Source organism: Nyctereutes procyonoides, unplaced genomic scaffold (genome assembly GCF_905146905.1).
Source record: "Nyctereutes procyonoides isolate TBG_1078 unplaced genomic scaffold, NYPRO_anot_genome, whole genome shotgun sequence".
NCBI lineage: Eukaryota > Metazoa > Chordata > Mammalia > Carnivora > Canidae > Nyctereutes > Nyctereutes procyonoides.
In genome coordinates this window covers 28984463-29009306 of record NW_026575120.1, presented here as the reverse complement: position 1 = coordinate 29009306, position 24844 = coordinate 28984463, and the positions used below count along the sequence as shown (strand labels likewise).

At 38.9% G+C, this 24844-nt stretch overlaps 1 protein-coding gene across 1 annotated transcript in view; it reads right to left on the bottom strand.

The window, feature by feature from the left end:
* The window catches only part of DGKI (diacylglycerol kinase iota), a 420356-nt gene that overhangs the window by 269525 nt on the left and 125987 nt on the right, over positions 1-24844 (bottom strand). Inside the window, 1 exon segment of the mRNA XM_055335472.1 lies at positions 4711-4819. Within this exon segment, the coding sequence (XP_055191447.1) occupies positions 4711-4819 (109 nt within the window).

The window sequence follows — 24844 nt, the reverse complement described above, 5'->3', positions numbered from 1 at the left end:
TGGTGAGGTGGTGTATAACTGTGTTTTGTTTCTACCTGCCTAGGAGAATGCAGTTATTTTCTTAGCATTGTCAACTAGAGGCAAGAAAATATGGTCTGGACTTAGAATCTGGCTTTGTTTGTGTTGATCCTATTTTCCATAGCCCTCACGATTGGAGGAAATTTTCCAAGGAGGGAGGGAAAAATGAACTGAAATTAAAATCGACGTTAAAACCAACATGCCCTTTAAGAAAGATCTGGATGACTTTTTCACCATTGCTTTGAAAGTTGTTTTAGGCAGTGTAATGGGCAAAAACAAATTATAAAACAGTGGAGACAGAGACCCACCTCCTATGCTCCCTGCTATAATACTAAAAAGAGGGGAAAAAATATCTAAGTATGAATTAAGTCTCCATCATAGAATGAAGCATATGACATTTAAGAGAAGACACACATTATCTATATAACAGACATACTTCTACAGGGGCTAAATCACTCTAAACCGGAACCTTGGATTCCAGCCCAGGAGATGAGAATTTTTTTCCTTTTTGAGTATTACTCCCTTTCTGGCAACTTAGCTTGTTTTCCCAAAAACTGGTTTGGTCAACATGCATGATACGGTGTGTCCATGGAAGCAGCCCCTACAGGTTGTCACCATAAGGGTGAAGGGTGGTAAGTTGGGAGGAATGAGATCAGACCACTGTTGTACTCCAAGACTTAATTAAGTGTGTCATACTAGGAAAGAGATTTTTAAAGAGTTACTTGGTTTCAAATAGCATAAACCCGTTTCTTTTTTCAAAAGAAGCTTTGGACTCTTGTCTACCAATCCTTTCAGGAACTGGAGATAATCTGAATGCTGGTCAACTCCCACTGAAATGTCCACTTCTCACCAATTTAATAGAAAAGCTGCCCAAATCAGTTTGTCCCCTGATCTCAGCAGCCAAATAGCAGGTAGGCCTATGATCCCATGCTCTCCATTGTGAAGAAGAAAAACTGGGCAAAAAACTTGGTCCCTCCCTTCAAGGAGCCTGAAATCGACCTGAGAACCTGGACTAAGAAAGCAACTAAAAACCACTAATTTGATTCTAAGGTTTCTAAGACAGTGCACCATGGGTAGAGGCATTGTGAGGAAGCAAAGCAAAAAGTGAATAAGATAAACAGAATTAGGCCAGTTGAAAAGATGAGTATGACTTGGCACAGAGCAAGAGAGGAAATCTCTATAGGAAATAGCAATTTCCACATGTGTCTACTGTTGTCAATAGAAGGCTCAGGCACCATAGTGAAGACTGATTTGGCTACTCCCCACACATCAACATGCAGGGTTCTATCCCTGACATGCATGGAGGGGCAGGTTTTTGCTCAAGGAGCAGGAGAGAATGTTCATGAAGAGTCACCAAGAAAATGAGATCATATGAGAGACACAATCTGATAAGTCCTCATAACCATTTGAGTAAATCATAGCAAGAGGGAAGTTTTGGGACTTTGAGAAACAGCTAAAAATAAGAGAGAGATAATATATATCACTAAGTAGGTAAATGAGAATATGAAAATGAGAATATGAATACTTTAAGTAAATTATTAAGTTTGCATACCCAACACATCAAACCGATTCCTACAACAGGATACACCTGGCCAAAGTACACAGGTGCCTACAGTCTAGGCTCACCAAATCAGTGCACCCCTGTAGGCAGGTTGCTCCTTAAAGCCCTTTGCACAAAGATATTTATGGAAATCATTGTGCCCCTTCTAAAGGCTTTGGCACAAAGTCAAAACAGGACCCCTTTGGGATTCTACCATAAGTAGAAATGTAGGGACTAAGTTTTTAATTCATCCTGATTTGTCTTGCAACTTCAGATGTACCACAAACAGCTTTTTGTATCTGTTTTTCCGCTGGTGAAATGCAGAGAGGGGAGGTGACTTAAGTCAGGGGCTCAGAGTCCTATAAACCTTTGAGATGACCCTCATCCCCCTAAGGCCACCCCCTCATTTGGGAAACATAAAAGGCTCCAAGCCAAATCAGAGATCAGTAAATAGTAAAAGTGAGTAAGTGAATTTTGATCATTTCAGTGCCGTTAGTCCAGAGAATGGGCTGATAGAGGGGGCATAGGTGGTCGTGCTGCTTTTCCACAGGGAGCCAGGCAGGGGGTGAGATGAGGGAATGACAGAGACAAGTCACGCCCATGGCCTGAACTCACACTTTAAGCAGAACAAAGAAAATCCTGGTTCAGCAATGTGAACAAACCAGCAAACTAAGGTGACATAAATCAAATTAGTGAAAAGCACATTTGTTAGGAAAAGCCAAAAATTTTGAAGCAAGGGCAAGTCTTAGAAAAAAAAAAAAGCTTTAAAATGTTTTTTAACCATCTGCTTCTTCCTCTCTTCTGAGAAAAATGTTTTATAATGATCATAATAAGGAATCAATCATAAATAAGGAATTGTAGTGTTGGTCACTGTTTGGCTTTAGTTCGCTAACAGCAGTATCAGTCCACAGTTAATTTTTTTCTCAGTCATATCTTTATAGCTCCTTACACGTCAGATCTTCAAATATGTCCTCAGATGGAGTGTCTTCAGAGGAAGCTTTCAGTGCTCCCTCCATTGTTAAACATCTCCAAAGTGTTTCCTGCCATGCCATCGTTTCACTGGGGCGCCATGACAGGGTGCCCACAATCAAAGGAGAGGGAGGAAGAAAGAGCTTAGCTCTTACTTGCTCTTCTCCTGCTATGTAGTGCAGCCTCCCACCACTAGCCCAAAATACCATTTTGGTGAGATATTAGAGTGCATACATCTCTACAGGAATCAGAAAATAATACCTTCTTGCTAAGCTTCAGCTCAAGCAGGACACTTCTTTTTAAAAGTATTTTCTGATAACTATTTCCACCATCAAATAGAGATGGAGCATCCTTCCTGGCACTCCATGACTCTGGGCTTCTCTATTCTAGGTGTCACCACCCTATATTCTTGCTACTGATTTTTGTATGCTGACTGCTTCCTGAGCTTCTCAGAGGCAGAAATCCCATCTTCCTCATTTTAGAATCCCAAGGAACCACCACAGGCTCTAGCACAAAGCAGGGACTCAAATATGTGATGAATTACTGAATTCATCAACTATATTATTTCTGATTAAATAAATCTGCAGGCTGCACAGTTGACAAAGAACTTTCACTCACCCTTACTGCCATATTTGATCCTAATAACACTCAAGAAGTCCCCTTTAGGGAGGGGCTACAATTGTCCCCATCTATAGATGAGGACACTCAAAGAAATCAAGTAACTTGACTAACATCACCCAAGAGGCAAAAGGATTTAATGACTTTTTCTATGTCAGTGATTTAAACTATCCTTCATTAGAATCCTACCTCTCAAATAGGGTCCTACTACTTGGGGGTCAGAGGGTTATTTATGCATCATAAACACTAAATTCGCTGGTTTGGGTCCCTGATTCCCAACATTTTCACTATTGGATCAAGGATGATGCTCTTTGATCTTATTTATCTGCTTATTTACACATGTAACTCTTTTTAATTATATAAACACTGGTATAAATATACTCCATTATGGTTTAAGAGTTTATTAAGTCACTGTCCCAGAATATAGGGAAACTCCAGGAAAGGAGCATTCATCCTAAGCACCAATCCAGCACATGCAGGTGCTATCGGAGCATTCTCACGACCCTATCATGGAAAAAGCTGCATCTCAGTTAAGTCCAGTCTTCTTCTAGGTAGGCAGCGTACATTGGCATGAGTCCAGAATGTAAAATAAGAATGTCAGTAAGTGTGTGCTTGGGAAAGAGGAAGAATTGTTTTAATATAAAAGGACATTAAGTCATGACAGATGGGCTAAAAATATATATTTTAATTAAAAAACCACTTTTCCTTTCCCCCACCCTGCCATGCTCTTTAATATGGGATAACATGAATTATCCCCACTGTTCAACGCAACTACAAATGCCAAACAAGAATCACCATCAAGATCAAACTGGCAAAATTTTTAGGGCAGTCCTCCTCTACCTTCATGCTGTTCTGTACATTCATTCCTTCAAGGAAGGGACAAAGCCTTTCGGTACACAGTTATAGATGTCTTTGACCAAGAACGTGATTCACTGAAGACCCTCAATAAATGTATTCTAATTAATTTAAGAACTTCAGAATGCAATCTTCAGCTCAAGTTAATAGCTTTTGTGTATGTCTTTTGGTTAAAATTGTTACTATACTCAAACCACTGATACCAGACCCATCTACCTTTGTGTTAAGGGCAGAAGTATATCAGACAGGAGGGCATGAAGTACCTAAAATGTAAAATGAAATCATCTTGTATCAGGGAAAACAAAAACAAGAAAACAAGCACCTAAAAGGAAAAGAAGGCAGTTTGAGCTGAGGAAATTAAGCTTAGATGCCATGATGTTGCTAAGAGTAAGCTCTATTCATCATCAAGTTGGCAAGAACCAATAAAGTATGTGCACAGAGATACTTTTTATCTCACAGCTGCAAACCCAGGCAGTAGTGCCTCAAATAATTCATGAAGTTTTTATTTTAGTCTGAAACACATCTGATTTCATACAAAGGAGCTATGTTGCTGGAGGTTTGCAAATGGAGCTATGGCTTAGGTATTTGAAGATTGGTCAGTGAGCAATATTGAAAATTATTAAGCCTTGCTTCATAGCCATAGGGAGCCCGAGAACGAGAGAGACACACATGCAATTGAATTATGTTGAAATGAAAAAGCCAACACCTACACTCCAGTCCAGAGTCGCTCTGGGCTCCTTTGCTGGACCATTTGCCACAGGAAGGCTGAGGGGATGTGCAGGAGCCAGGTGTTGCAGGCCTGCCCGGGAGATTGCTTTCCTGCAGCCAGAAGAAAAAAACACAAAGAAAAACCAACATCAGAAGGTAATACACAGTTAAAAACTTCCCCTGGGGTAAAAACAATGCCTGAGTTAGTCTTCCACATACGAAAACCTTTGCAAATGTATTGGAATATAGGTCTCTAAAGTGCATGGTGAAGATAGAGGCTGACAAATCTCAAAAGACAGCAGGGAGCCTGAGGGGATCACTTGGGGGGCAGTATTGCTTCAGAACCAGAAATTAAAATGTAAGTCCCTATTTAGGGTAGAGGGCAGAATGCTGGTCTCTCTGTCTACAAAAAAAAAAAAAAAAGAGAGAGAGAGAGATCTAGGGCTTGGGTGGTCACAATACTTGGACAAGTTTAAAGCTGTCAGAGACAAAAGTTAAGAAAAGAAGAAAAGTAGGCTCCTGGGGTCTTCTGTTGAAATTCTATTTCCCAACAAAGTGCTCTCCAAGCTGGTCACAGGGCCAAGTTCAGTCTTGCTCCTCTCAAGAACATCCTTCCTCATCCTTGCAGAGGACTTCTGCAGATAGCTTGAAGTTCCAAGTGGGAAAAGACTGATTTGTATCTGCCAGGAAAAGGCACCTGCTAAAAGACCACTATCTTACAAAGGCCCACGGAGAGATAAAACCAAAGCATGTTGCTTAGGTTGCATTTGTTAAAAAGAACATAACAGAATGCAGGTCGGAAAGGACAGAATGAATCAGGAGAGGTTGAGAAAGTCAGCCCTGACCTTGGTCTGCAAAGATAAGAAATAAGAGGAGTTGCTTTAGCAAGCAAATCTAACAACTACAGGAAAAAGGGAAGGGAAAGGAGAGGAGAGCCCGGTGGACAAGTTGAGAACTGCAAGATAGAGGAAGAAAGCAGGGAGATTCTGTGGTATCACCATTAATAACATAAGTACAATTTCTGAACAACTCCTTGAAAAATGCCAGACAAGGGTCTCAAGCTTAAATATAAGTACCGATTCATGAATTAACTAAGTGGCTCCCTGGAAAGGAGAGGGGTTTTCCCTCCATAGCCATGCCCACGTGTGCTTTGAGAACGACCTGAACTAGACTCAGGTGGGTCTGTGACCCTGCAGCTGAGTCCTGGACAGATTTGAGGGCGAAGCCCAGGAATCTGCATGTATACATGCTTCCTCCTGTGAGCTAGTTTTCAAACTGCTCAGTGGGATTGTGGAGAGACTTTAATCTAAAGAGGATATGAAATGGAGAATCTTCCACATACACCCTCAGGAAAGCAAAATTTAAGAACTTAGAGACTGATTTTGGTTAATGCCTGCTTTACAGAAGACTGGAAACCTATCCCTCAACCAATGAACATCCACCAAGATTGTCTCCCCATCCTCAAGCCACTGAACTTGCTGCTTGAACTCAGGCTAGACTCCCTGCTCTTCACACTCCTGGCCATAAAAACAGCCAACCCCAAACTGCTACATGGACTTGCCTGCAGCTTGCTACAGTTTTCATTTCCTGAATTGCAACTCCCATGCTATTCTCAAATAAACTCAATTTCTGATAATTTGAGCTTGCCTTGTTTTACCTCTTTATTTAGGTTGACAATAGCAAGTACATTTGGGCAAGTGGGGGAGCACTAACTTACCCAGGACCCCTGAAAGAAAGCATCAGTAACTTCATTATGCACTTTACACCCACTAGCTCTCAGCATCCTATCTCATAGGATGTGAACGCTGCAGTAAGAATCTGCCATCCTGGACCCTGGACTTGCAGACACTTGGATTCCCCAGGGAGGCCCAGATCCTCAGACTCCTTCACCGATCTCACTATAAAAAAGGAACAAGGCTGCAGACAGGTAGATGGGGAAAAGGGAGGCAGTGATGGCCAGATGTATGGTGAATCCCATCATGACTGAGCCACTGCAAGGAACTTGCCCAGGAAAGGAGGAGGAATAAGAATAAAACATAAAAGCTCTGTTAGAATCTAGGGGCAGATGATCTCTCTTCTCTGTTCATTGATCTCTGCAAACTCCACCCAGAAATGGAATTTGTAATTGACCAAGATAAACAGTAGCCTCAAAACCCAAAGAAAGGCTTGGTAAAATCCAGAAAAGAATCCAAGATTGTGCAGCCACTGATCAATGGCCAAGTATGTCTAAGAGCTTAGCAAGTGCCCAGCCCCTTCCCCCCATCCCTTATTCAGGAAGTCTTAGAAATACCGTAAAGGTCTTTAGTATTTGGAAGTGATCACATCAAGCCTGCCAATAGCCTACTTTCAGAAGCTCCCACTGGGTAGCACACAATGTACTTGCTTTATGTAATCCCCCAAAGAGTCATTACAAGTATGTAGACCTTTAATGAAGACATTCCGATGACACAATCTTCTCTTTCCTCATTTTCATCAAGGCAAATAATTAACAACATCCATTCTGGCCCCTTTACTGACACCAACTCTTTTGCGTTCCCAGAGCCAATTCCAAAGTTGGCAGCCAGGTGGGGGGTGAGGAGTGGGAGTTGGGAGATTCCCCCAACATCAAGCAATTCTCAGGTATCAGCAGGGTGTCCCAGAATTCAACTCAATTCTGACACGAGCTGGCATCAGATTCTGTAGGTTGAGGGTTCAGCCTTAAAATACTACTTCCCACCCCCCCCACTTCTGACGCCAGTCATAACCCCCAGGCTGTCACCTGTGCTCCTGGCCACCCAGCTACAGATTGTAGGTTCCAATGACCTCCTCCTTAGGTTTGATTCATTTGTAAAAGTGGCTGAAAGAACTGACAGAAACACTTATTTACATTTACCCATTGAATAGAGGATACGATATAGGATATGAATCAACAGTCAGATGAAGGGATACAGGGGTGAAGTACAGGAAGGAGTGTGGAGCTTCCATGCCCTATCCAGGGCCCTCACTCTCCCAGTACCTCCAATGCTCACCAACCTGAAAGCTCTCTGAACCCCATCCCTTTGGGTTTTTATGGAGGCTTCATTATATAGGCATGGTTGATTGAACCATTGGCCATTGGCAATTGATTCAACCTTCAGCCTCTCTCTCTCCTCCCTGGTGGGAAAGGGGGGTAGAACTGAAACTTCTGACCCTCCCATCACAAGATTGGTCCTCCTGGCAAACAGCCCCCACCCTTGAGTGGGGTACAAAGCCACCTTCGTTAACATAATGAAAAACACCTCTTTTGCCCTTATCACAAGTTTCAGGAACTGTGAGCAGATATCTATGGATGAAGAACAAATACATATGAGAAATCTATATTTGGTCATTCAGTTGACCAAATGTATGTTTCTTATAAATCACAATATCACAGCCCTCCACCCCAAAGTATATCCCGTTCCACTGAGCAATAAGAAAAGAACACTGGAAGATTCTCTCTTCCAGGAGCCCTGGAAGGTGCTCCTTCAGGGCCCACACATTTTTCTCCACCTGAGTTCAAGGAACCTCTGTCATATTTTTCTTTAGGACTTTTCTCTGGCTTTGGAGGAGGCTATATGTGATTCTAAGTCACGGCTTTCATCACAAGAATATCAGATCTCTGTGGAGTCAGAATCTACAGGTTCCATCTTTGATTCCTTAAAACACAACCTAAATTTAAGTACTCTAACAAAAAAAAAAAAAAAAGTGCCAAAGCACAAGGCCTTGGAAGAACTGAAGAATCCCTAAATCTTGAATAAGTGAGGAAAATACAAGCCCTTCATGTCTTCATGCACAGCCGCAGAGAGCTGTGATGAGAATAAAAAAGAAGGGAGGGAATACAATTCTGCTCGTACAGTGGAAACCACAGGATAAATGAGCTTAACTCACTAGAAGTTGTTGACTCTGACCACCAAAGCCTGTGTTCCTAATTAAAACAGCCAGGAGGGACACACTGCCAAAATAACCAAATTAGGGTGAAGGGCTACGTGTGTCTCTATAAGAGCCACATGGCAAAAAAAAAACAAAACACATGGCAATAAAAGGAAAGACATACATACCTTCAACCCTGAGTAAGCCCTGCAATGAAAGTACGGTCAAATGGCACTCCTGCCCGGCCCGTGAATAGAAACAATAAGTAAGGGCTTTTGCTGCTTATTTATCCCTCATTGTGGATGCAAATTTAAGGTTGGTTTTCTATAACATTAATAGAGGAAAATTGTATATGTACGACACACCTAAACACTTATTTGGAGGAAAATAAGTAGGAATCATCAAAGTGGTGCCGGTGTATAACTGCAAATGGGCCTCGCAAGAAGATATTACCTAGGAAGGAGGACAGGAAAAATACCTGCAGGTACTATAGGGAAGTAGGAGGTAACTTCTGATTACAGCCTTTTCTATCTTTCTAAACAACCATGTGAGAAAATCCTTTTCTTGAATAGCTCATATATGTATACACCTTTTGTTCCAAAATAAGAAAGCAATTTCACTATTTCTCAGACCTCAAATAAAATTAGTATAAGTTATTTTTCTATGTGGGTTCATCTTGGTTGTAGGAGATGACATTTAAGAGTGGTAGGATTTGGGGTGTGTTGAGGTGGCAGGGGTTTTATGTTACAATATGCTCCAGTAAAAAAAAAAAAAAAATCAATGGGGTTTCAACTTCTTATTTTTGACTCTGGCCCAGAATCTTCCCAAACCCACAGTCAGTGAGACAGTGAGACGGCAGTGATTCTTCCTATTAATCTTATAACAACACTTTGCTGGGATGACTATAATGGCAAAAGAATCTTTGAAAAGGAGACTGTGATATTAACTGTGAAATAGATACGAAAAGAAAATATTTTATAATGCGGTTTCAGGCGCACAAAGTCATGGTTAATGTCAATTACCTGCCATGAAAGACCTCAAACATATTTAAAGTATAAAAGCCATAGTACATTTTAAATAGCATTCTATTATTTCCTTTACTTCATTCAATAAGACTACAAACTCCTAAAGGACAGGGCTCAATTCATCTACTAATCTTATTACATTCTAGCCCTGGGGTAGACACAGCAAATATTCAATAAATGCCTTCTGAGTTAATGAATGAACTTGACCAAAGAGCTAAGCAAAACAGCTTGCTGATTAGATCAAGGTTTGAGAAATCTGATTAGGAAGATTTGAATTATATCCCAGGCTGTGCATTTCGGTGATATACTTTCCAGAAAGGGCCAGAAATCCTTCAAAACAGCTCTTTAAAGAAAAAGGCAAAAGAGGTACAATTCAGGGTTAAGAAGCCTAAGAGACATCAAAACGGCTTTGTGATCCACGTAAAATAAAATCCTATTGCTATAACATTTGCAAAGGGCATGGGATAGTGTTAACATTTTTATAATGTATTTGTTGAAAGAATGTGCAGCATATACTCTTTGCAAAGAATTTTTTAAAATTTATGGGAAAACATGTAAGTGGTTGTTTAGCCAGGATACCCTCTAATTATCCATTTTTGCAATTTTCTCTGAATTCGCTCTGGTTCCACTCTGATTCCAAGTTTATATGGCTCCTATATTCAATCCATCCCCATCTTGCCAACTCCCTTTCTGGGTGATTCTATGAATAGAATAGAATGAGGACCCCGCCTGCTAAGCAGAGAAGCATCAGAACTGAGAGATTCCCGTAACCAGGATGTCTCCTAAGAGAAGCAACTGACACATCAGGGATTGGTGAACTCATCTCCTTATTTTAGAAAAAGAAGCAGCTGTCTAGAAAGGTACTCCATACCTTGGTTTAATCTCCCAAGTGCCTCAAGAGGGATCTTAATCATTGTGTATGTGTTAGTGTGCTTTTCCCCATATGCTATTTTGGTACTAACTTTGTTTATATTCAAAGCAGCCCACGATGCTCCTTGGTTGATCTAGAGGAGCTGCCAGCAATGTTAAGATTAGTCCACATGATTAAAAAAAATTGTCCAAAGCTCCATACAAACTCCAAATATTCCATTAAAGACTTATTTAGGGGAACAAATCCTGTGTAATTATTTGAGCCTAAATCCTAATCCATATTACATATGAACTCAAAGTAGTTTTGACAATTTTAATGTGAATTGAAATTTTCAAGAATGTAAATATTAAAACAAAGGTTGTTTTTAGTTTCCTAAGGGTTGTAAGTCATTCAAAAAAATTGCTTCTGATAGTTTGGGCGCCTGGGTGGGTCAGTCGTTAAGCATCTGCCTTCACTTTGGGTCGTGATCTCAGGATCCTGCGATCCAGTCTCGCATCAGGCTCGCTGCTCAATGTGGAGACTGATGTAGCTTGACATCAGTCTATTTAAAAGCTTTCCAGGTATTTCTAATGAGCATCCCAGGCTGAGAACCACAGTTCTACATTGATGTACAAGCATGTGACTACTTCATTACATCTGCAAATGTGACTAAGCCCTGGCATTTACACATTGAAATATATTCATTCATTCAACAATGTATTTACTGGATGTCTATTTTATACCAAGCACCGTTCTAGATGTGTAAGATGCATGAATGAATAAAACAGACATAAATTGCTGCCTTTGTGAAGCCTATATTCTAGCAGGAAACACATTTTGCCAGGTACAGATCATTTTATATACCATATAGGTCCCTCACAACCATGAGGGAGGTACTTTTATTATACCCTATTTTATAATTTAAAAAAAATGATAGTACATAATGGTTAAGCTATGTGTCCAAAATCACAGAGATAGGAAGAGGTACAAGTGGGATTTGAATCTAGGCATCAAAATCCAGATTGTACATACTTAACCATGATACAATGGTTATTTTTATGAAATTTTGACAGCACACACATACGTAGCAAAAGAGACATACAAAGCAGCTAGAGTCTTACTATGCCAAATTTCCAATTGCCTCAATTATAAATGTCCCATCTCCACAATAATAACACAAGCTTCTCCTAGAAATAGGCCAATCTGAAAGGCACTCAAGTGTACAGATTAAGAGCACACTTAACCTTACCAATCGCTAGCTATATAGTCAAGGTGCTTGAACTCTCTTAGTCTTGGTGTCCTTCTATGTAAAATAAGAACAATATTACCTAGCTCAGAGATAATTTTAAAAAGAAGTGCATGCAGGATGATTGGCACATAGTAAGCACAAAAAAAATAATCACTACTATTATTCTTTTTTACATGTATTGGCAGCCCCATTGCATCTAGTCAAAGCAAAGTATATGGTAAATCTCTGCATAAATATGTGGTTTTTTAAAAAGATTTTATTTATTTATGCATGAGAGACACACAGAGAGAGGCAGAGACAAGGCAGATGGAGAAGCAGGCTCCATGCAGGGAGCCTGGTGCAAGACTCCATCTTAGGACCCCAGATCACGACCTGAGCCAAAGGCAGATGCTCAACCACCGAGCCACCCAGGTGTTTTTTATTTGATTCTTCTCAAATATTTCAAGTTCCCTGGACACTTCCATTCATTGAGTAAACGTTTAACAAGCTTCCATTACATGTCACACTGTTCAAAGGGGTTACTCAAACAGAAGGTTCTTCTTCTAGTCGTGGTAAATAATTCCATGGTTGCCAAAGGAATCATTCTTCCCCACCACCTGCCTACCCACCCAATGAAAATTCAAAAGCACACTCTCCCCTAAGACAAATTTACTGACATATTTTTTAAAATACCATCCAAATTCCATTAAAATTACTTATTTATTTAAAATCATGTAAATGAAAACTGTATCAAAAAAAGGCATTTTGTTGTTGTTGTGGAATCTGTAAAGCACTCGGGCTGCTAAATGCCCCTGAGAACTTGTGAACTCATCTGTTAAACAGGATTTATTTCCCAAACCTACTTCATCATAACTACATTCCTAAAGCAATGCCAGTATGGACTTGTTGTGAGATGTGGCAATAAATCTCATTTTAAAACAAGGAGGGAGATTTCTCAATTGGGATTCATCAGGAGTTAATGACATTCTTAAGGTACCTGTTGAGGAGAAAAAGTAAACCTTGGAAATGAGAAAAATAATCATACTGTTACGGGTCGAACTGTGACCTCATTTGGATTTAGGGTCTTTACGGAGGTAATCAAGTTAAAATGAGGCCATTGGGGCAGGTCCTAATCCAGTATAACTGATGTCTTTATAAAAAGAGGAAATTTGGACACAGACACACACAGGGAGAATGTGAAGATGAAGGCGGAGATCGGGGGGTTGTGTCTACAAGCCAAGGAAGGCCAAAGGTTGCCAGCAAACCAGCAGCTGCTAGAGGAGAGGACCCAAAGAGACTCTTCCTCACAGACCTCAAAAGGAAGCAACCCTGCTTTGATCTCAGATTGGTAGTTTCCAAAACTGTGAGATAATTTCTATTGTTTGAGACATTTAATGCATGGGACTTCATTACAGCAACCCTGGCAAATACATATACTTCAAACCCAAAGTTTGGATATAGTATGATAGGGTTTGGCTAACTTCAGAATGTTGACTTCTCTTTCCAATTGCCCCATGGAACTTTGGGTACCTTCCTGTCAAATGTGACCCTTTCAGAAACTAATGTTTAAACAGAAACACACACACACACACACAACAAAACAAAAAAACCAGAAACACATCCCTATGAAAAGCTACTATTAAAAAGTAATATTCTCATACAAATAGATAGGGAGCATTTGATAAAGTTTTATTTAACTCATTAAGGAGGTAGCCAGCAGCAAAACCCAATGCAAAATCAAAGTGTGTATAAGAAATTGAGACATGAATAGTCAGAAAAGAAATGTTGAAACAGATTGTTAAATAAAACAAATGAGCCAAAAGGAAAGAGAGAAAGAGGCAAACCAAGAAATAGACTCTTAACTATAGAGAACAAATTGATGGTTACCATGGGGGATGGGGGAGTGGGGAGGAGGATGGGTAAAACAGATGATGGGGACTAAGGAGTGCACTTGTGATGAATACCAGGTGATGTATGGAAGTGTTGTATATATTGTACACTTAAAACTAATATTACTGTATTAACTAATATTGTTGTATGTATAAATTTAAATAAAAACTTTTAAAATATAAAATAAAATAAAAAGATTGCTAAATCACATGTAAAATGTATTATCTCTCTACAGATTGATAACTTAATTACCATGGCATTAACTTTTCATGTGGTCTATAAAATCATAACTCATCAGTTTTTCATAGGTTAACCTCTTATATCTTATGGGGATATAAACTGTTAGCACATCCATTGGTTTGGGATTATTTTCTTTTTAATATTTTATTTATTTATTCCTGAGAGACACATAGAAAGAGGCAGAGACACAGGCAGAGGAAGAAGCAGGCTCCATGTAGGGAGCCTGATGTGGGACTCAATCCCAGGACTCCAGGATCATGCCCTGGGCCAAAGGCAGGTGCTAAACTGCTGAGCCACCAGGGATCTCAGTTAGGGATTATTATTTTTTTTAATAATAAATTTATTTTTTATTGGTGTTCAATTTGCCAACATACAGAATAACACCCAGTGCTCATCCCGTCAAGTGCCCCCCTCAGTGCCCATCACCCATTCACCCCCACCCCCGCCCGCCTCCCCTTCCACCACCCCTAGTTCGTTTCCCAGAGTTAGGAGTCTTTAGGTTCTGTCTCCCTTTCTGATATTTCCTACCCATTTCTTCTCCCTTCCCTTCTATTCCCTTTCACTATTATTTATATTCCCCAAATGAATGAGAACATATAATGTTTGTCCTTCTCCGATTGACTCATTTCACTCAGCATAATACTCTCCAGTTCCATCCACGTTGAAGCAAATGGTGGGTATTTGTCATTTCTAATGGATGAGTAATATTCCAATGTATACATAAACCACATCTTCTTTATCATCTTTCGATGGACACCGAGGCTCCTTCCACAGTTTGGCTATTGTGGACATTGCTGCTAGAAACATCGGGGTGCAGGTGTCCCGGCGTTTCATTGCATCTGTATCTTTGGGGTAAATCCCTAACAGTGCAATTGCTGGGTCGTAGGGCAGGTCTATTTTTAACTCTTCGAGGAACCTTCACACAGTTTTCCAGAGTGGCTGCACCATTTCACATTCTCAGTTAGGGATTATTAATCAAAGACACAGAGACAGTGAAATTACAGTGCCCAAAGTATCAGGTAAGAGTCGATTACTCGGTAACAAGGTTCTACTTCTACTGGAGCAGGCTAATTAGAATATGTTCTAGTCAAATAAATTAAATAAATAACAAACTTAAATAATTTTTAAAAGCCAGATAACCATTTTCCATTGTCAAAATTTAAGATAATTTTATTTTTACTACTCACAGTTCAAATTATTATATAGAATTCCAAATTATTGTATAGAATTATTATATAGTAGCTCTATTTATATCTGAAATATTATAGAAAATCTCCTTAAAAAAATCTCTCACTCTCCAAATGATAATAACAATTTATTCCCTACCTCCTTCAATTACTGTAACTTTAGCTATTTTCTCTTAGGTTGGAAACAGATTCTGAGATCAAAGTGTTGAGGTTTACTGGAGCTTGTGCGGAGGGTTCGTGAGGGAAGCAGAATTGGCAAATTGAGAATCTGAACTGTGATATAATTTCCACAGAAGCTGTAGCTGATCAAAAGGTAAGTTTCTAGAGCTGGAACATCCCTTCAGAGCTGTTCTAATTTCAGGCAGGGATGAGACTTTGCAATTCCACATCCACCAGTCTTTGGGTATGGGCAGCCCCTTGGGAGAGTGTAACCACGGGCTAAAGCTTTTCTTACACAGGGGCAATGCCTGAGAAGGGGTGCAGCTGTAAACCATTGGCAGCCAAGGCTCCTGGAAGCTAGAGAGAGGAACATTTTGGTCCTGAGAAGGCATGTGGGCAGCAAAACAAGCATCCACTACACATTCTTAATAGTCATGACAAACTTAGGAAATGGGTAATTTTATCATGCCCATTTTGCTAATGGAAAAACTGACATTAGACAGTTTGAATAACTTAAATAAGCCATACAGCTAATAAGTAATAAGGCCACGACTAGAGCCAAGATGTCTGGCTCCAAAAGCTCCATTGCTCTGCATTCCCTCTGAAAGGGAGAGAGAGAAGAAAAGATCTGGATGTGCAATGGACTGAAAGGCACCAGTGAAAATGCCCTGGTGTCAGGGTGGCTGAGGACATTTTAAAAATATCATCTAACGTTCAATTGGAAGTTGATGAATACTGTGATGGAAATGCTTTCTTTGTCTCCTCCTCCATATTTTCCACCTGCACCTAAATCTTCAGGGAAGTCTACTCCTTGTCTTAGAGGCAGTGGAGTTTTATGAATGTGGAAATTGAAACAGCTGAATTTTACATCTAGGTCAATGAATACAGAATAGATGTTGCCTTCTGGAATAGAAAGATAATCCAAAATTGAACAAATTTAGAAAAAGCATGAGACTGAGAACAGAAATAACATAAGCCCTCTGGGAATTCACAGAAATTTTAGGGGAAAGTATTTGGATTTCCATGGGGTTCTTCCCAGTAAAACTACCAACAGGAAAAGTTTAACATCTGAGCCTCCCTCTTTATTTCTGTGCTAGTACACCACTCTCTACTCCTCTCAATTTCCCTCACTCTGCACCTACACTGCCTCAACCACAATCTTGCTCAACTGGTGGTATCACTGAACAGATCACCCAACACAATTTTGCCAACTGAAGGCAGTTTAGGATATGTCCCCCATAAGAGTATCTGCATTCTCAAAAGGGACTCATAAAAAGGTAAAAACTTGCATGACCCAAAGAATGGAGTCAAATGACATTCAAAGCAGTTAAAATAATTTTCCTAAGGCCCAATCCAGAGTATTGTAAATACCAATGAGGAATGGGGTGGTAGGTCTGGGTTAGAAGCAGAGACCTACTTATCTACTTTGAGGTCAGCCCTAAGCATGATGACGAGGTTTACAGAGAGAACCAAGAGTATACCATATGTTGAGAAGACACTGCCAACTTGTATTAGTGAAGGAAGGGTCCTAGCAAAAAAAATTGAATTCAGCTCAGATTATTCCAATAAAGAGGCTTTAATAAAGCAACTAGTTAAAGGTAGATAAAGGAATAAACCACTACCTAATCTCAAGACCTATAATAAACCTAAGGAAACCAGAACATGTGATATTGGAGAAAAGGGATATTAAGGCACCATAAAACCAGAGAACAGGTTTATGGTTGTTTTTGTGCAGTAAACAAGAATTAGTATAAAACTAATCCAAGTCTTAGCCTTCTCTTCAGCAGACAAAAGAAGTCCAGGCATATCAATCTGTTCTCATATTTCTTATTTTTTCAAATCTTTTAGTCATATTTGCAACTCTACTAAATTCTCTCTGAGATCCACTTGGCTCTCAGCTGTATCTCTCAGTGCTAGATAGACAGCAAAGTGACTTATTTGAGGTCAAATAGCTAGTTGGTGGCAGAGCCAGGAATAGAAATCAGGTCTGTTCGTCCAGCCCAGTTTGTCTATATTATCATTGTGTGACCTCTGTCCATCCCATCCAGTCTGGCCTGCAAGAAAGTGTACATGTTCTTTTCATTTCCCTGTCTCCCTAGCAACTAACTCATCACTACCCAGATCCTCATGCTTCGAACATGTCTTTCAGGCCTACTTGTGAAAGAGAAAAAGAAAGAAAGAAAGAAAAAGAAGAAGAGAAAGAAGAAAGAAAAAAAAGAAAGAAGAAAGGAAGATGGAGGGAGGGAGGAAGGGAGAAGGAGAGAGAGAGAGAAAGGAAAGAAGGAAGAAAGAAAAGAAATGATAAAAACTTTCAACAAGCCAGAGAGAGGGAAGAAAATGTCCTCAATATGATAAAGAGTATGTATGAAAAACCTACACAGAACACAATACATGATGGCTAAAGATCAAACACGTTCCCCCTAAGATTGAAACAAAGGATGTCTGCTCATATCACTGCAGTTCAGCATTATAATGCAAGTCCTAACCACTTAGTAAGAGAGAGAGAGGAAAAAAAAGTAAAGAAGAGAAAAAAGCATATGGACTGGGAATAAAAAAGTGAAACTGTCTTCATTTTTAGATTTTATAACCATGTAAAACTGCTAATAATCTACAAAAATCTACCAGAATTAATGTGTGACTTTACAATCATAGTATATAGAACCTATATAGAAAATTCAACTGTATTCCTATATATAAGCAACTACAAATTGAAAAATAAAATGTTCAAAATACCACTAACAATGGCATTCAAGAATGTGAACTATTAAGGGATAAATTTAATAAGATATATATAAGACCTCACACTAAAAGCTAGAAAACATTGCTGAGAAAAATTAAAGAGTCGTAAATGAATCAAAGTATTCTATTTGTGCATTTAAAGACAACACTGGGGGTCACCAGGTGGCTCAGGGGTTTGGCACCTGCCTTCGGCCCAGGACGTGATCCTGGAGACTCGGGATCGAGTCCCACGTCAGGCTCCCTGCATGGAGCCTGCTTCTCCCTCTGCCTGTGTCTCTGCCTCTCTCTCTCTCTCTCTCTCTCTCTCTCTCTCTCTCTCTCTCTCTCCCTCTCTGTCTCTCATGAATAAATGAATAAAATCTTTAAAAGTAAATAAAGACAATACCATTAAGAAGTTAAATTTTCCCAAAATGATACATAGATTCAACACAATCCCTATCAAAATCTTTCATGAGTAAATAAATAAAATCTTAAAAAAAAAAGAGCATAGGATATTGGAGGAAGAATTAACAGAATGATAGAAAAAAAGTGTTTCCAGAAACAGACTCATACATGTACATTTTCAAAAGAGACACTGAAGCAAATCACTAGAGAAGAGAATATCCTTTTAACAAATGATGCTGGAAAACTGGTTATTCATGCTGGGGAAAAATTTTTCTTGACCCTTACCTCAAACTATAAACAAATAATGCTTCAGGGGGGATCACATATATAAACCTAAAAGCTAAAACTATAAAGCTTCTGGAAGAAAACATAAGAAATCACCTTCATCCATTGGAGTAGGTAATGATTTTTTTTAAAGCTAGGATGCAGAAAGTTCTAATCATGAGAGAAGAAATTGATGAATTGAATTTAATCAAAAACAAAAAATCTACTTATCAAAAGACATATCAAAAGATACTAACATTCATTCTGCCATTCTCATTCCTGTGCCAAAAATTCTGAAAAGTTGTTCCTTTATAAAAGTGGTAAGAACACTAGCAAAAATTGTCAAAATATTTTTTTTTCAGAACCCTGGAAATTACCATTCAAATGGAAGAGGCAGGCAGCAGCTCTGGTCTTGGCTAGCCATAGGGCAGGCTGAGCTCATTGTCTTGGACTCCCAGTAGCCTCAATGTGTTCCACTGACCACAGGCTTATCCCCACAAAGCTCCCTCCACACTGGCCATCCTGACCAAGATCATGTCATATCTTCCCACTGATCTCGAGATGTTAGTAGCATCATGCAGCCTTCTTCTGACACATAAGTTTTCGTTGTTCTGTTTGCCTCCAACTCACTCAAAGTTGTGATGTTACTAACAAGACTAGATTCTCCTCTTCTCCAAATAAAAATTTCTAGCATTTGGCCTTAAAGCATAGGTGGCACCAATATTTCAAAACCTGAAGCAACTAAGAACTTGAGAGGACTCTAGCTTGTGCTTCATTTGTGCCTGGCAGTACTTCATTCACCAAGACATCTCTTCACCACTTCTCTTCTACTGGATGGCCAGGTGGTCAAGTCCGCGAGTTAAGCATATGCACTAATGGAAGTGGAAATGTCTATAGTATCTTCTTGCAAACACCCTTAACTTGTATGATTATTCTCTTGAGCCCTCTGCCTTTGCCCTTAGGGATAACTACAGAATGTGGGAAGCAAACAAATTTTCCACACTAACACTGTATTCCAGATAGAGTGACATCTTCTCTTCCATCTGCCCTTTATATTACACTTGATTTACAAGAGTGGATGTGAAGGCTTGGTGGAATAATTTTCTGATCTCAGCTTTCCCAATAGGTGTCTGACCTTAACCACTGACAATTCTCTAAACTTAGAATGTGGGATACTTACAATGTTTATGGTCTTCTGCTTTGGGACTTGGCTGTAATTCCAAGATAACAGGAGAAACTCTACTCAATAGAGATCTTTAAGAAACGAGGAGGCAGTGTATGTAGCAAAAATAAAATGAGTTTCAGAATCCCATTTTCAGGCATCTAATATTTTTATTCAGTGCCTGCTATATTTCAGGCTCTAAACTAATTACTGGTTGTACAGAAGTAAATAAAACTCATGCCACCCCTCTTCTCATTGGGCCTATGATCCTGATGAAGAAAACAGAGATAAATAAGTTGGCACATGATGTGTGGCTAATAGATGTAACTACTATGAAGGGTACAACAGGAAGAAGGTGGCAGAGAATGGGAATGAACAGGGATTAGGATAGGGGTACCTGGGTGGCTCAGTGGTTGAGTGTCTGCATTTGGCTCAGGTGTGGTCCTGAGGACCTGGGATCAAGTCCCACATCAGGCTCCTCACAGGGAACTTGCTTCTCCCTCTGCCTATGTTTCTGCCTCTCTATGTGTCAGTCATGAATAAATAGATAAAATCTTAAAAACAACAACAACAACAACAACCAGTTATTAGGATGGGCTACCCAGAGCAGGTAACAGAGATAGGATTTAAAGGCTTCCTGGATGGGAAGCCTCACTCTCTTAGTTAATTAATACATGAAAAAAAAATTAAAAAACAAAATAAATAAATAAATAAATACATGATCTCTCTATTACTTAATGTTTCTTAAACTCAATTTCCTCATCTGTAAAACAGGAATAATAATTTATACCACATGGGCTTGTTGTGAAGATTCAATTAAGTAAGAATAATAAAGGCACCTTTCTCCTATTACTTTTCTAGAACACCGCAAAGGTTTTTAAAAGGCATATGTCACCATTACAGAGAGGATTAGGGTTGGAAAGGGGAGAGTGAACTGGACAATGATGATGATGAAATCAACAACAACAACAACCAGATTAGACACTTACTAACTTTGTAACTCTGAGCAAGCCATGTTGCAACTGCTCTGAGCTTGCTTTTCCTCAACAGTAAAAGAGAGTAGAAAGTACCTTATAGAACATAAAGCTATAACTACCTTATAAAATAAAAATATTTATTTGTAAAGCTCCAGGGGTCTACTAAAAAAAAAAATCTGTCTTGAATTTTGGCACTATGTGATGGAAAAAAATAAAGATCTCCCCTTGGATATTTGACTATAAGCTGGCCTTTATATGAGTTTGTTCCTGGGTTGTCCAAAAGACTTTAACTACCACACTCAGTGTGTGAGTCTGGCTAGAGGCTCGACCTCACAACCCTGAGACCTGAACCAAAATCAAGAGATGGACACTTAACTGACTGAGCCACCCAGGCAAACCAAAAGTAGCTATGGTTTAAGAAATTTCCCTGAATGCTTAAGAAGCAAATATGAATCCTCCCTAGAGCAACCAATTTGCAAACCAGGTCTCAGAGAATAGAATAAAAGAGGTGCCAAGACATGTAAAATCTTCATAAAAAATCCACAGGAAAACAAAAAGGACTCAATGAGTACAAGCCAGCAAAAGCAGCTGACTCCAGAAAACACTCTAGAATACTAAAGCTGTAGTAAGTAGAATATGAAATAATCATGTTGGATGGCTTTAAAGGAATAAAAGATGGGGTTAAAATGAAAGAACAAAGCACTATTAAAACTATTGTTTAGGGAATAAAAATAACTTTTCATAAGGAAAACTATAAAAGGAAATAATAAATGAGTAGATGGCACACAGAAATAGTAGAAAAGAAAATTAGTAAATTACAATGCAGATCTAAAGAAATGACCTGAATGCATAATAAATAGAAAATATGAAAGGAAGGGAAAGTTAGGAAACATAAAAAATATTGAGAAAATACCTCTAACACATGTCTGTTAGACTTTCAGAAAGAAAGGAGGAAGAACTGAGAAGGGACAATAGTTAAAGACGTATCAGGAAGCCATTAAAGGCACCCAAATAAAAGGAGAGCTGTTCATGTGCTGGAAGACGTCAGTACTCCTCTCAATGATCTTTGGATTCAAAAAATTCCAGTCAAAATTTCTATAGGCTTTTGGGTGAAACTGGACAGGTTGATTCTATGATATACACGGAAGAGCAAAGAACAAAAGTAGCCGAGACTCCTGGAGAACCAAAAGTTGGAAGTAGGGCTAGCTCATGAACAGATATTAAGTCTTGCTACAAAGAGCTAACAATTAATATACTGTGGTGTTGAGGCAGTACTAGCCAAACTGACCAATAGGGGAGAGAAGACAGTAATAAATGGTCCCAGAAAAAAGATTATCCTTATAGAAAAAAATGAAATTGACATTACCTCAAAGGATACATAAAAATTGATCCCAGGGAGAATAAGATGGAAAAGTGAAATTAAAGCCTATGGAACTTTTAGAAGATAATACAAGAAAGTGTCTTTTTTAAAAATAAAAGTGGGGGCGGGGGACAGGTGGCTCAGTGGTTTAGCGCCACCCTCAGCCCAGCGTGTGATCCTGGAGACCCGGGATCGAGTCCCACGTCAGGCTCCCTGCATGGAGCCTACTTCTCCCTCTGCCTGTGTCTCTACCTCTCTCTCTCTCTCTCTCTGTCTCTCATGGATAAATAAATAAAATATTTTTTAAAAATAATAAAAATGGAAAGAAGCATTTAAGAAATAAACACACACAAAAATGCAGATATCCTAAAAGAAAGAATTTATAAATCCATTAAATTAATTAATTCTGTTTATCACTATGAAGAAAGTAAAAAGGACAAGGCACAAAGTAAGAAAGTTATTTTCCACAAATGCAACTGACAATTAATAGAGACCAATAGGAAAAAAGAAAAAGAATCCTCCTCCTCCCAAAAATGTACCAAAGATTTTAACAGATACTTTATAGAAGGGGAAACCCAAATTGAAAAAAAAAAAAAAGTGAAAACATCAAATTCATTAGTAATGAGAGAAATGGAAATCTGCCCTCCTCCTCCATCTTCACCCCATTCTTCTACTACTTCAAAACCAACAGACTGGTAAAAATTTAAAAGTCTGACAAATTAACTCATGGAATGAGTTAATGTACTGTTGGAGTGCAGCATGGCATAATCACTCTAGGAAGCAAACTGGTGTTACGGAGGAATGCTAAAACTGCAAATAAGAATTACCAGTTACGCTCCAAGTTCTAGATCATAGATCTCTCTGGCACACATGGAGAAGATGGTGTCAAAAACATCATATCAGCATTGTTTATCATATAAAAATATGAAAGCATCCCAAATGTCCAATGAAAGCAGAATGGACAAATACATTATTTTCATACAATAGAATAATACTCTATAGCAATGAAAATGAATGAACTCCAGCTCCAAAGAACAAACGGATGAAACTCCAGAGCAGTGGTGATTGAAAAATGCCAATTCCAGAATACCACAGTTGTATTTCATTTACAGAACATTTAAAAATGCAAACAGAGCTATATAGTATGTTTTATTTTGTTTTTTTGCCTGTATGCACGAAACGTGTTTGTATGTGTATTTAGTTCTATACAATTTATCACATGTATAGGTCTGTGCACTTAGCAACAGTCAAGGTAAAGAACTTTTCAATTACCATGAAGATCCCTCATGTTGTCCTTTTATAAAACACATTCACCTCCCTTCATCCCACTCCAATCCCTAATCCCTGGCAACCACTAATCTATTCTCCATTTCTAAAATTTCATTGTTTCAAGAATATTATAAAAATGGAGCCATACAGTATAAATCTTTTGGTATTGGCTTTATTCACTTAATGGAATTAATCCAAGATCCATACAAGCTACTGAGTGTATCAACAATTTGTTCCTTTTTATTGTTTCATAGTATTCCATGGTACAGATACATGACAGTTTGTTTAACTATTCACCCTTTGATGAACATCTAGGTAATTTCTGGTTTGGGGCTATTAGAAATAAAACAGCTATTAATATTTCTGCACATATTTTTGTGTAAACATAAATTTGTTTCCCTGGGATACATGCTCAAGAATGAGATTTCTAATTTATATGGTAATTGCATTTTACTTTTATAGAAAACTGGCAAACTGGTTTTAGAATGGCTGACACCTTATACATTACCACCAGCAATGTATGAGAAATCCAGTTTCTTGCCATCCTTGCTAGAATTTTGTGGAATTCCTATTTTTTTATTTTTTATTTTTTAATTTTTATTTATTTATGATAGTCACAGAGAGAGAGAGAGAGAGAGGCAGAGACACAGGCAGAGGGAGAAGCAGGCTCCATGCACTGGGAGCCCGATGAGGGACCTGATCCCGGGTCTCCAGGATCGCGCCCTGGGCCAAAGGCAGGCGCCAAACCGCTGCGCCACCCAGGGATCCCTATTTTTTTTTATTTTAACTGCTCTAATAAGTGTATAGTTATACTGATATTATGGTTTTAACTTACATTTTCCTAATGTCTAACGATATTGAACATCATTCCATTTCCTTATTTTCCTTATTTCCTTACTTCTATGTCCTGTTCAGTGAAATATCTGTTCATATCCTTTCTGTTTCCCAGTTGGATTGTTTTCTTTTTTAAAAATTTTTATTTAAATTCAATTTAATTAACATATTGTATATTATCAGTTTCAGAGATGGAATTTAGTGATTCATCAGTTGCATAAAACACCCAGTGCTCATGTCATCAGGTGTCCTCCTTAATGCCGATCACCCAGTTACCTCATCCCCCATCCCCTCCCCCCAGCAACCCTCAATTTGTTCCCTATAGTTAAGAGTATCTTATGGTTTATCTCCCTCTCTGTTTTCATCTTACTTTATTTTTCCTTCCCTTTCCCTATGTTCATTTGTTTTGTTTCTTAACAAAACAGATAATTCCATAATTCCACATATGGGTGAAATGATATATTTGTCTTTCTCTCATTTATTTTGCTAAGCATAATACCCTCTAGTTCCATCCATGTCATTGCTTTTTGACGGCTGAGTAATAATCCATTTTGTGTGTGTGTGTGTGTGTGTGTGTGTGCGCGCGCGTGTGTGAGAGAGTGTACCATATCTTCTTTATCCATTCATCTGTCAATCAATTGTTTGCTTTCTTACTGTTGAGCTTTGAAAGTTCTTTATATATTCAGGATACAAACTCTTTA